The sequence below is a fragment of the Salvelinus alpinus genome, chromosome 7, assembly GCF_045679555.1.
Source record: "Salvelinus alpinus chromosome 7, SLU_Salpinus.1, whole genome shotgun sequence".
Taxonomy (NCBI): domain Eukaryota; kingdom Metazoa; phylum Chordata; class Actinopteri; order Salmoniformes; family Salmonidae; genus Salvelinus; species Salvelinus alpinus.
The window spans coordinates 65,289,219-65,303,188 of NC_092092.1; the positions used below are offsets into that span (position 1 = coordinate 65,289,219).

Consider the following 13,970-nt stretch of genomic DNA (forward strand, 5'->3'; position numbering starts at 1 on the left):
TCAGGAATTTAAACAGGATAATCCCTTTGGAACGTCTTTGAAGTCTCTAAATTGCTGGAAGTCTTGAGATGGCACCAAAGTACTATTTCACCACTACTGTGATTATAAGACATGTTTGCCTTAGAAACATGTGTCAGTAGATTCAATCAGCCTGAAAATAAATATTTGGAATGGAGAGGCAGTGTGGGCCATGCACAAATGATCCTACACTGTTAGAATAGTTTGTGGAAAGTTGCTCTAGCTGTCCCAGGCAACTTTGAAAATCAGCATAATAACTTCAATCAAATATATAATTAGTAGGCTAATCTAATTCTAAACCTTCCATTTTCCCCTCCTTCTTTTGTGTTTTTTCATAACTATTCCACGCTCTTTTATGTATTCCACTTCTCTTTTTCAAGTGTTTGATTCGTTGGCTGGCTGTGCATATTAATGAGATGGGACAGAGCTGGTTTTTAAAAGCTGCGGCTCAACAACATGTAGGGATAAAAGGCCAGAAACGCGAGTGCCGTCAAATGCGGATTACATTTCATCTGATTTGAGCGCTCTGGACCTAAGGAGTTCGTCAAAACTCGAGAGTATTCGGAAGAATAGAGATCAAATACTGTTCCTCCTGTCATCTCTAAAGTTAAGGAGCGAATACAAGGATAGTGTTGTTTGAGTGATTTTTACTAAGCGAAACCAGTCGGGAGGTCCGAATTTGAAGTTCATCATCAGCAGACAAGATGCATCGTTGTACAACAGCAGCGTTGCTTTTGTTAATTATTGCTTTATATTCCCTCCAAGCAGAAGGTAATTATCTATTACTATTTGAGTAATGAAAAACGTGTTTTAAGCATTTTACATGTTAATTAAACTGATGGTAATGAGTTTTTATAAACAATTGGTTGGTTTAGCAGCCACATTGCACGTGTAATGTTTTACCATTGCCATTAATTTACCATCTCCAAATCGGCTTGCTCACTTTTGGCAACAGTAGGCTATTGTTGTTTATAACCGTTGAGTTATTACTGCGTTGTACTTCTTGGGTTGTTTTGTAAAATTGTGTCTTTGTTCGTTTGTTGTGTTCACCACTCACCCACAGTCTGTAGCCAGGTTACTTTGTATCAATTTTATTCTTCATAGTTTTACATTTATCCAATTCATGGTGGTTAGCTGGTCTTCACCTAACAAAAAATATTACAGTTTTGAAACTGCAGTAAAAGTGCAGTAACTGCACTCAACTAACTGTTGTATTTTGGATGCAGTAATTGAAGAATAACTGCAGTGTACGCAGTTGAACTGCAGTTATACCACACTGTAACTGCAGTTACACTGCAACATTACTCCATATTTTGGACAAGTATTTGTAGCATACTGAAGTTATACTACAGTGTACTGCAGTCATACTGCATATTTTTTCTGATTAGTCTTGGTCAGTTATCGTGGTTGATGATGAGAATTGTAATGCATTGAGGAATTGGAGATGGTTGATGAGGTCGCCTTGAAGATGTGGGTCACACGTTCCATAGTGAGCACGAGCCTGACCACATGCACACGCGAGAAACAGTCCCAGTGGCGGTGTGAATCAGCGCGCCTTGATTTAAAGTGGAGATAATAATTACGTTTTTCTGTTTTATACTGTCGTTACTGAGCCCTCTTAAATCGTTCTCGTTCTCTTTGTTTTATTCCATACAGGTTTAGTGAGTACTAGGCCTATGCTGCACCTGACAATCTGTGTGAAGTCAGGAAATCATACCAGAGACCTAGTCTACAGATGGCTGAAAACGTTCAGACCAAAGTGTTTATTTGAAAGCTTTTATAAAACACATCTGTTTTCTTCACAGCCTACAAGTGCAGGTGCACAAGAAAAGGGCCAAAGATTCGCTACAAGGATGTGCAAAAGCTGGAGATTAAACCCAAACATCCTTTCTGCCAAGAGAAGATGATATTGTGAGTCTTTGAATCATTTATCTCTCTTGCTCTCTCTCTCTTTCGGCATTGCCATTGTCAATCCCATGTTCTGTTTGTTTTTCGGAGATGTCAGTCATTGTGTGCTATTCTGTTTGTTTGCCAAATGCAGTATCTTGTCTAAATAGTCACTCTGATGTTCTAATCTCCTACTGTATCAAAGCAGCTGATTGACCTATAAATATATTGCTCTGGAATGGAATCTGATAACTCCTCAATCCAGACATTCTTGAGAAAACCTATTAGCTTAAATTAGACAGTAAATGATGGTCTTTGTCCACATGCACCATCCAGTCGCCTATTATTCCCTATCATTTGATATATTACTTCTATTACTTCTATTACTTAAAGCATTGCTTGCTCAACTGGACCACAGCACAGACAGCTACTGTTGTCAGTGTGAGTGGCCTTGGCATCCAATAGGGACTTTCCCTCTGCAGATAAGAGCGACTGTTTACCTCTTTTTGAGGGTTCAAAATGGAATTGTATTGCCCTATACTACTCCATGCATCAGACCCCATTGTCAAATACACACTGATCTTACATTTGAGTCATTTTCGGTGGAAGCAGACCTTACTTTTGTAAAAGGTCACATACTCTTTCGCCATCTGCTGTTCACTTGAGGTATCGCACAGAAATGTGTTCCCATCAACAACATAAAAATACCTTGAAAACAAATGTCGTTTTGTCCTGCTGTTATGGAGTACAGTACATTGCTCTCAATATGATCTTAAGACTTTAGAGTCCGTCCAACAAAGAGTTGTGTTGGCCCTTGGACTATTAAACTGCTATTTACTGCTTTATTTACTGCTGTCCTGGGGTCAATGTGATAAACTTAATATTCAGGCAGATTAATGCCAACCAGTTAAAGCAGGCCTGCTTGCATAAGATGGTGGCCACTGGCCACTGACCTCAGTGTAAATTTAGACTCAGCAGGCTCCGGAAAGAGTGCGCCTTCTCTCCTTTGTTGGCTGGCATTGGGTCACATCTCAGAATTTAACATACTGGGGGGGGGGGGGGCACCCCAACTTTCACAGCAGTGCTTCCAACTCCAACTTAGGAGTAAACCAAATTAACCAAGACCTCTGTTGGCTGGGTAGGTGAATAATTCACTAAGAAGCAGACACACTAATAAGAGATTGATTTGAGAAGCCCCTGCATAGCTCTGGGCACAACACACAGCACATGTCATGACCGGCCGAAATATGCCATAAAGACAGACTAGTATCTCTAACTGCTGGTCTGAATGTCAATGGGTTCATCTGGCCATGCTCAGAGATCATGTATAGGCCTGCCCACCCAGTGCTGTTTCTAAAGCCTGTTCATAGAACCCCTCCATGAGTGTTTACATTTAAGATGTCAGAGATAGAATGTATTAAAGTTATTGCAGTATTCTTACCACATTGCTTGGGTTGTTATAATTACTTTGCAGCTAACATTAACCAACATCGCTTATGATTCTAAAGCAGTAAGGTGGATTAGCTATTTTCTCTTATACTTTTCCTCGCTTCTTTGTTTGTCAGTGTCACCATGGAGAATGTGTCACGCTTCAAGGGGCAGGAGTACTGTCTGCACCCCAAACTGCAGAGCACCAAAAACCTGGTCAAGTGGTTCCGGATCTGGAAGGATAAGCATAGGTGAGAGGTCATCCCACTACATGAACTAAAGTTGTAAGAGTACTGCTGTTGCATACAGATATATGATCTTATTTTAATCACCCTGTTGCAGGAGAACTTTACTGGAAGGCAGGAAATGTAAAACTTGTAGTGTATTTGAGATTTAATAAGGCTTCTGAAGTTTTCATCATTAATTATAATCTACATAATAATTCACATTTCCTGTTGCTGCAGGATAATGTTCCTGCTGTAGCAAACTGGCTCAAATTAAGATCCTACATCTGTACTGCAGTTGAAACACATTTAGCATTTTGCAAACGGTTATGTTACATACTGTTTTATAGGAACAGAATTGGCACCTATTGTTCATAATACGAACTATAATGTATTATAGTGCTATTGAAAGTTTGGTTTTAGGAATCTATATAGCTATGTAATTGTGTATGATATTTGGCTGTATTTAACACTTTTTTTCTTGTCTCCTTTGTAGGGTGTATGAAGCTTAACATATAGATTATGTATACAAAGGGAACAAGTGAAAAAAAAAACATTAAGACTGTTTTTGTGAAGAACAAGACATTATCTCCCAGCAATCAGTACTTGGTCTTGGAGTGAGATTTATCAAGCAGTGATGTCTAGTTTTCTGGTGCCGTTTAAGTTGGCCATCAGGCTAATTATTGTTACTCACTTAAGTCATTTCAACTGTAATAATGGTCATATTTCTCCAATGCCAACGTTCAAGGCTGTGAAAGAGGATACAGGAGGAAATGCTGTGAAAGAGGTCCTTCATGAATCTGGCCCAAGGTGTTTTTCTTTCGAATAGGAGATGTTTTGTATGCCCTTGAATCATTTGTTTATTCTGGTGACTACAGTATGTGGATGTCTTGTTAGATGAAAGGAACATAGGGTTCTTGTTATTGTACCAACTGGGAGTAATCCTGCTGTATCTTGCTGTGCACTCCAGAAGTGTCAAACATAGCACACTGTATCTAGCGAATGTGATGAAGATAATTATTTAAAAACAACTCTATGTATATCATTCATTTTGTACATTTGAGTCCATTCAAAGAGAATAGTGTACAAGAGAAAGAAACACATTCAGATGACTAGGTCAATGTCATTTTAGATGTCCTTGGTGCCATTCCCTTTCCATTATGCAATAAATCAGTTGTAGGTTATTATGAGGGGTATGTAAAGTCAGCCTGTTAATTTAGATCTTGTAAGACATATATTTTCTGTACCTGGTAGGAACTATTGTAAACAGCTATTGTATAATAAATTGTCCATTTGTCGTATTTTGTATCATTTTCCTGATGTCTTCAGTGTTCTTATGCTGTATTTTACAAAGACTGGTGTTCATCAATATGTTCCATTGTAGAAGAAACTCTTCATCATTACCTATGGAAAAGTAATCTTATCAAGATATATCTAATTGTACATCATAAGAATCAAGACATTGAATCATGAAATTGTTACTTAACAAGTGGTTGATTATAAAGCATTTTCGTGATATTATCCAACACCTTTCTGAATGATAACCTTCAAGAAGGTGTGATTATTTTGTAAGCCATTGATATACGTTGTTACAATGGCGGTTACATTTTTATTTCACCAAACAGAATGCTCAATATACATTTTCTTCAAAGAAGGTGCATCCTCATTTTATATATACATATATCAACAACCATTTTGTAAATAGACCAATAGCCTATGTTAGTGAGAATGAATTCATCTCAGACTTTCTAGTGTAATGTATTGTATTATTGAGTTATTGTTGTTTTGCTATTTAAATGTTCATTCGGTAAGAGAATTTTGGAGTATCTGTTTGAACTGACCCACCAAGCACACATTAAAAACATTCTAAGGAGTGTATGTCAACAAGCACAGCTATATAAAACATTTAAAAAGCACTGTCTAAAACATCCCTTTTATTGTTTCCTTGATATTGTATGTTAATTGCTAAATCAACGTTGTATTTTCACTCCACACATCTATGAGCTTTCAGACAGCCTAAATATCTAAATATCAGTCCATTTGTTATCGCTAGATGGTACTGTGCTACTTAATGAACTGGTCACTGAGCCAACCTTCTCTGACAGAGCAACAAAGACACCACAGATTAGATACAATTAGTCTTTCCTTATTTTCAGTGTATCTCAGACAGGACCCATACACACAGACAGCACACACGATTATATCACACTTATATCACACTGCAACTTTGCATTTGCCTTTCTAGAAATGCAGAGATGTCTGCATCACAAACACTGTTTTCGAAATTGAATTGTGTGGCTACCAATCTCAAATAATAAACAAACAATGGAACAAGTTTGCGATTTACCTCTGGTAGGGACACTGATGACAGAGAACGCATTGAGATTATGGTTGTTGTTGTTTTATTGAGCAGGGCAACAACAGCAAAAACGATCTAGTATTTTCCCCAGTAGATGGCGCACAAACTCTTTCTATCTGATCATTGTGGACAGTCCCAAATTATCACATTTCAAATTCAAGATACACAGTCTGTATCAAATAAAGTCATCTTTGGTTTGTAATCATGTCGAATCTATTGATCGAATATATTCAGTTTGGGACAGTCTGAAAAGTAAAACCTTTTAGCCCGAAGTGACCTGTGCATTTTCAAGCAGTAGCTAGTTATTTGTTGTAATTATTATTTTCAGGCCATATATTTTAATTTGTTAAAAATGATATGTGAACGACTGCAATTGTATGTATAGACAATTTGATACTTGCATATTTATTCATATGTTCAATTATTTTTTAGGCAGCATTACTGTATGTACATTTACCTGAAAAACACCTGGTAAACATTCAGATTGTCTGAACTGTGACTGTCTCTTCAAAATATGTAATGCCAAAATATAGCTAGATATTATATATTCTGCATTTGAGTCGGCTGCAATGCTGTTAGTGTATCTGACATTCAGATGGTGGTGTTTGCTTGCTGCTACTGATGTGAGATGCGCGATGTGGATGGATGAGGAAGTTTTCAATTTGGTTGTCTGGTGGTGCATCTGGGTGATATTCATTAGAGAACGTAGAAAAACGTTAAACAAAATGTGCACCAAAAAACGAAAACAAGCTGTTCTTATTGGACAAGTCCATGTAGTCCCTTCCTGTTTTAGTAAAAAAAATCGTTTAGTGCCTTATGAATACAAACCTGTTCGATGGGAGAGGCGGGGATAACATTTGGCAGCTTCATCTCTTGTGGGTGTGAGCTGCGAACGGAATCTGAATTTTAACAAACGGGAACCGAATTGTTTTCAAATAGCTAGCTGTGTTCTCGACATTGTTTGTTTGCTAATATCTGTTTCATTTTGATCAAATTTGTCGTCCGTTAAGACGTCAATTAAAGACTCAAAACGAGAATTGATGGTTCTGGCTCTCCGTTCCTGTTGGATTTGACCTGGTAGGTGCACAACATTTGCTCGCCAGTTTAGCTAACATCGTTAGCATGCTAGCTTACATTTCCTAATTATGTGTACATGTATTTTTTGCTGTTTGTTTGACTAAATAATTGCATTGTTCTGTAGTCACATTCACAGGCTGTGTGATGGTTATGAATTTGACAACGTCTTGCTAAAGATGTTCATTGTTTTCATTTAAACCATTGCCAAGAATTGTATGCTAGCTAGCAAACGTTGGCAAGCTTGGAAAAGCAGCTTTTGCTAGTTAGCTAGCTAACTTAAAGGGGAATTGAAACACTAACGTTTGGCTTTAGAACACCAGCTAACTGTAAATCGCCATATTGGCATTGTTGCATCATCGGTAGGAGAGTTTTGGAATTCCTGAATTTACTGAGACCATGACCTCTGCGTACATTAATGAACATACTTTGCTGGTGTCAAACCATATATGAAAACATGATACATGTTTTGAAAGCTGAGAAACGGCCCTTTCAAATGATGACAGTGCAGGAGCTTTCATCTTTCCAAGTCCGTCCATTAGACACTGTTCACCGAAATTCACAAATTACATTATGTTATAGAGACCTCTGATTATTCACTGTTTATACACATTTTCCATGACTTCTCTATGAATTTGACCACATTTTCATGACTATTATTATAGCCTTTATAGAAAAAGTAAGATTATTGACACCGGAAGGCTGCTGTGTCTGATCCCATGTAGACCTGCTGTTGTGCCCTTGATCAAGGCACTTAACCCCCCACAAAGTAGAACTGTACTGTTAATTACAGGTTGTCATCATGTGGTCAACCCTCCATCTGGGGAGTTCCTGGTTGTGCAGGCAACTTTACAACCAAATACTTTTGTCTTTTATTAAATTAATAAATCAGGGATCAAATGGATAAGGTAGGCTACTTCAAAGCAAGGTATCTAACTAGACATGTTTATATATAAGGCTCAAATATTCATGTTTCGGGGGAGATCTATGCACAGTAAGTTTTGTCAATTAGGCTATTGGAATATTGTTAACGTTGTCGCAATTACATTGCCGCTATTTAATAGGGAAATCCCATCTTTCCAAAGTTTCAGTGCTTGTAGAAAGGCGACATTAATGCTTAACTATAGTTAACAAGCAAGAACTGCTCTAAGTTATATTTTAAATTGGCTATCTAGTTAGCCTGTCATTATTTTATACCTGCTGCTGAAATGTCAATCGGGCAATGGCCCACTGGCACACACGCAGCACACACACACACACTGAAGGGTCATTCTGAAAATGTTTGATACTGTAGATTTTTAAGTGATTGATAGTATTTAAGTGTGCCTTCATGAATGACATTAACAGAAATTATGAAACTAATTTCCATGACTTTTCATGACCTTCCAAGTTGTCAAATGAGGTTTGTAACAGCGCATCATGCACATACATACTGGCACATTTTCAATTTGCGCAATCTCGAACAGCCTACTGTCACGCACAGATTCACAGACTAGCGGCAAATAAACTTGAACAAAGCAGAATCGGGAAATTCATTCCCACTCTCCATTGCTATTCAATGCAGATCCTGCTTTAATTCCGTTTTGATCAAACTTTTTGGCATCTGTGTGTGAATCTGGGCCGGCGATAGACTACTTTGTTTGTTTTTAAGAGGAACCGGTACGCAATTCCCCAAAAATTAGAAGGGCCCGTACAACACTCCGGCCCAAGTCACGCACTGACAATAGCACCACATCAATCAAATGGTAATCAGTCAAGAAAAAACACCTGTGAAAATGTGTCTTTTATACGCCAAACAACTCCTAAATACACAACTTTCTAATGCAGGGGTTGTCAAAGTGGGATCTGAGGTAGTGCACGGGGTCCGCAGCCAGATTTTAAAAAATCTATAAATAACCTTTTTTTTTTTTTATGAATATTACGAAGAGATTAAACAACTTTTGGCCAAGTTATCAGTGGAATAAGTTTAACGTGTGCAGTATACTGAACAAATCTAAATGCAACAATTTAAAAGATTTTACTGAGTTACAGATCATATTAGGAAATCAGTCAATTTTAAATTCATTAGGCCCTAATCTATGAATTTCACATGACTGGGAATACACATGCATCTGTTGGTCACAGATACCTTAAACAAAATATATCAGGAAACCAGTCAATATCTGGTGTGACACATCTCCTTCACATAATCAGGCTGTTGATTGTGGAATGTTGTCTCATTCCTCTTCAATGGCTGTGCGAAGTTGCTGGATATTGGCGGGAACTGGAAGACGCTGTCATACACTTCAATCCAGAGGATCCCAAACATGCTCAATGGGTGACATGTCTGAGCATACAGGCCTTGGAAGAACTGGGACATTTTCAGCTTCCAGGAATTGTGTACAGATCCTTGCGACATGGGGCCGTGTAGTATCATGCAACATAAGGTGATGGCAGTGGATGAATGGAACGACAATCGCCTCAGGATCTTGTCATGGTATCACTGTGCATTGAAATTGCCATCGATAAAATGCAATTGTGTTCATTGTCTGTAACTTACAGTGCATTCGGGAAAGTATTCAGACCCATTGACCTTTTTCCACATTTTATGTTACAGCATTATTCTAAAATGTAATAAAAAATCCTTGTCAATCTACACACAATATCCCATAATGACAACTAAAATGGGTTTTATAAATTTTTGCAAATGTATTTAAAAAATAAACGGATACCGTCTCTACATAAGTATTCGGACCATTTGCTATGAGACTCAAAATTGAGCTCCGGTGCATCCTGTTTTCGTTGATCATCCTTGAGATGTTTCTACATCTTGATTGGAGTCCACTTATGGTAAATTCAATTGATTGGACGTGATTTGGAAGGGCGCACACCTGTCTATATAAGATCCCACAGTTGACAGTGCATGTCAGAGCAAAAACCAAGCCATGAGGTGAAAGGAATTGTCCTTAGAGCTCAGACAGGATTGTGTCGAGGCACAGATCTAGGGATAGCCCACTTGGAGTTAGCCAAAAGGCACCTAAAGGACTCTCAGACCATGAGAAACAAGATTCTCTGGTCTGATGAAACCAAGATGGAACTCTTTGGCCTGAATGCCAAGCGTCACACCTGGAGGAAACCTTCCCTACGGTGAAGCATGGTGATGGCCGTATCATGCTGTGTTGATGTTTCTCAGCGGCAGGGACTGGGAGACTAGTCAGGATCGAGGGAAAGATGAACGGCGCAAAGTACGTAGAGATCCTTGATGAAAACCTGCTCCCGAGCACTCAGGACCTCAGACTGGGGCGAAGGTTCATCTTCCAACAGGACAACAACCCTAAGCACACAGCCAAGACAACAAAGTGGCTTTGGGACAAGTCTTTGAATGTCCTTGAGTGGTCCAGCCAGAGCCTGGACTTGAACCGGATCGAACATCTCTGGAGAGACTTGAAAATAGCTGTGCAGCGACGCTCCCCATCCAACCTGACAGAGCTTGAGAGGATCTGCAGAGAAGAATGTGAGAAACTCCCCAAATACACGTCTGCCAAGCTTGTAGCGTCATACCCAAGAAGACTCGAGACTAATTGCTGCCAAAGGTGCTTCAACAAAGTCCTGAGTAAAGGGTCTGAATACTTGGTTAGGGGAAAACAAAGTTACATCATGCTATCACCTCCAATTGACTCAAATGATGTCAATTAGCCTATCAGAAGCTTCTAAAGCCATGAAATTTTTCTGGAATTTTCCAAGCTGTTTAAAGGAAGAGTCAACTTAGTGTATGTAAACTTCTGACCCACTGGAATTGTCATACAGTGAAATAATCTGTCTGTAAACAATTGTTGTAAAAATTACTTGTGTCATGCACAAAGTAGATGTCCTAACCGACTTGCCAAAACTATAGTTTGTTAACAAGAAATTTGTGGAGTGGTTGAAAAATAAGTTTTAATGACTCCAACCTAAGTGTATGTAAACTTCCGACTTCAACTGTACATACAACGTTCATCTCAGGAACGTCATCAAAATTCAACTGTAATTACAAAATATTTTAAGAATAAGACAATTGGCTTTTACAACTTCAATTCTTATTGCATACATTCCACTAAGTCTATAGCCTAATAAGCATTTGGCTGTGCCTGCTAAAAAATCTTCTAAACTGTGTATGGACCAATAAACTTTGATTTGAATACAGGAACAGTCAGAATGGGAACAAATTAAAAGCTTGCAAGAAAAGGGGAAAGACCAGTGACAATCTGAGCTACTGGGTGAAGACTAGGATTTCTCTTTGCTCATAGCTATGTATGGTATGTGTGTCATGTGAGGGTGTGATTGTCCCTCAGCCCCGTTTGCAGCCACAGCAGCATGTTGTCCAGTCTCTCCAGCCCCTGCCTATCCTTGTCACCGTGGGGGCAGCTATTGACTCCCTGGCTCACAGGAGACATGTCTATAGTGTCGTCCTCCTCACAAAGGTCTGAGAGCTGACATCTATCACAGGGTCCTACAGACAGAGTGAGTATTTAAAAAATAAACACATTTTTATATATATAATATGCCTAATAGTACATTCAGTTACTTTCCAGTCAAAAAGCTGAGCTGAGAGGGACCACGTGGTGGCTCTAACTTCCTCCAGCTCCTCCATTTCAATCTCATCCTCTTTGTCCTCGTCTTCCCCAAGTAGCACATAAAGGGAATCATGAATGGAAGGGAATTGTACAAGTTATGAAAAAAAATACTAATACTTTCGGCTTACAAGGCGGCAAAGTTACATTTTATTATCCCAAGGTTTTCATTTGATGACATATAACAATGTTATCTGATAGTCCATAACTGAAATAATGTGATGTATGCATGTAAGTAGCTGTCATGAACCAGCTACACCAGGATAGTTTAGTTACAAAGCTGACTACCAGCATTAGATTTCAGAAGTCGTTATAGATGGGTATATGTTTTTTGTTGTTGGCCATAACACTAAAATCACCAAGAAATCAACTCAAAGTATTTGTTGTTGTTGGAAAATCGGTTCCCAAGTATTCCCATGCATAAATAGAGGCACATTTGTGATCATATCCCATTGTAAACAAGGTTTGAAATTATTCTGTTTTTGTCAAATTCTATATCTGTTAGGGATTCAGCCGCTCAAGGACAAATTGTCCCATGGCTAAGTGTAATTGGGGACCCCTGTCATAAGGGTTTTGCTTCAGGCTTAGGCTACATACATTCTTGCAATCAACATCCAGCAGGCTTACTATTGTTAGCTAGGATTCCTATCACAGATAACTTGATATATTATGTTGTTTTTATGTAGTTAGCTAGCTAGATAATTACTATAGCTTGTCTACTCGCCTTGTTATCAATTTCATTTCACAGACTAATCAATCTGAAAAAATACTCAAATGTGCACATAGATATCCAAAATAAAAACAAATTGTTTCTTACCTTTATTCATGTCCTGATCTCAGTGACTGAGCTGTCAGTTGTGAGAAATTTTTCAGGTCCAGTAGAGGAAAGGTGCCTGCCAGTGGCAGCATTCACTTTCAGTATCCACGCTAAAACTCAAATTTTGCTCACTCCTACCAGCGAGGCATTGGCTTCAGTCGTTAGTATGAAAATTCAAGATGGCGCTACCCAGACTTCTAATAAACATTGTTCAAGATCAAAATACTAAATATAGATGTTTTTATGTTACAAGCACATGTTTAGTATTAGTGGATTGAAAACATCACTTTGCTTAGATCTACTTCCTGTAGTGTTTCCATTACCCTTCAACAACCTAAGTCTCAAATATACTAACCAGCAAGCTACCATCAGCCCTCCAAGAGATCGCTAGCTACGTTTTAATTTTGGTTTAGTATTCATGTTAACATTAGACATAGCTATGACATGACCCCAATTTTGATCAGAAATGCAATGGTTCATTGGATCAGTCTAAAATGATGCTCATACACTGCTGCCATCTAGTTGCCAAAATCTAAATTGCACATGGGCTGGAATAATACATTATGGCCTTTCTCTTGCATTTCAAAGATGATGGTACAAAAAAAAATAAAGAACGGTTGTATTATCTTTTACCAGATCTGATGCGTTATATTCTCCAACATTAATTTCACATTTCCTTTCAAATGGTATGAAGAATATGCATATCCTTGCTTCAGGTCCTGAGCTACAGGCAGTTAGATTTGGGTATGTCATTTTAGGCAAACATTTCTTTAAAGGGGCGGATCCTTAATAAGATAGGAACAGTGGGTTAACTGCCTTGTTCAGGGGCAGAACAACATATTTTTACCTTGTCAGCTCGGGGATTCGATCTTGCAACCTTTCGGTTACTAGTCCAACGCTCTAACCACTAGGCTACCTGCCGCCCATAAGTTGAAGGATGGCAAAACAGGAACATCAAGTCACTATGTGCACAGCCTCCTGCCATGTGAGATTATTGCTAGGGGATTGTTTTGTAATGGAAACGGGCCAAGCATAACCAAATCTGGTCAGATTCCCTGTCGAGCCTAGGACAGGACGTCCAAAGAGCCTGAAACCGATGAGCGTGAAACTAACCTGTTAACCCAAGAGGTTCTCTCAACAGAAAAGGGCGAGCCTTAGAATAACTTGGCTTCTTGGGGCCCCTGCCTGGGTAGGATTATATCCAAAGGGATACGGACATATCTTGTGATCAGATGCTTGTAGAAGATGCGTTGAGGTGTCCTGTACTTTAAACTTGCTGAATGTCTTAGACAGTTCAGATTACCACAACCTAAATCAGCTGTCAGGCCAGGGGATTTCTCTGCTTGGTGTGAGCTCTCCTCCTGGTCTTGGTTTGCCACTCCTTTCCATCGCTGTCCCTGGCAGCATAGATGGACAGTCGTGAACCAGGTGGTGCACCAGTATGAATTCTCCCCTCCACATACTGTAGCTGTTGTGACTGTCTATCACTTTGTATTGAGTGAAAGTGTTCCTATGTCTTTAGGCTTATGTCTTGTTGTGATAACTTATTTCATGGGTCTAGTTATTTTGATTGT

The 13,970-nt window shown here is 38.9% G+C and overlaps 2 protein-coding genes across 5 annotated transcripts in view; both read left to right on the top strand.

Moving 5' to 3' along the window:
* The first annotated feature begins 426 nt into the window (after nucleotides 1-426).
* Nucleotides 427-4,858, top strand: LOC139581484 (C-X-C motif chemokine 14-like). Its single transcript, XM_071411281.1, has 4 exons — nucleotides 427-789; nucleotides 1,824-1,929; nucleotides 3,471-3,584; nucleotides 4,054-4,858. Exons 1-4 carry the CDS (start codon nucleotides 723-725, stop codon nucleotides 4,067-4,069), a joined length of 303 nt encoding a protein of 100 aa, XP_071267382.1. The 5' UTR covers nucleotides 427-722; the 3' UTR covers nucleotides 4,070-4,858.
* Nucleotides 4,859-5,482: 624 nt separating this feature from the next.
* Nucleotides 5,483-13,970, top strand: part of LOC139581476 (protein FAM13B-like) — a 74,075-nt gene continuing 65,587 nt past the window's right edge. For all 4 annotated transcript variants that reach the window (XM_071411268.1, XM_071411271.1, XM_071411269.1 and 1 more), the window contains exon 1: nucleotides 5,483-6,993. The gene's annotated coding sequence lies outside the window, so the exon portion shown is untranslated. The remainder of the gene's footprint in view (nucleotides 6,994-13,970) is intronic.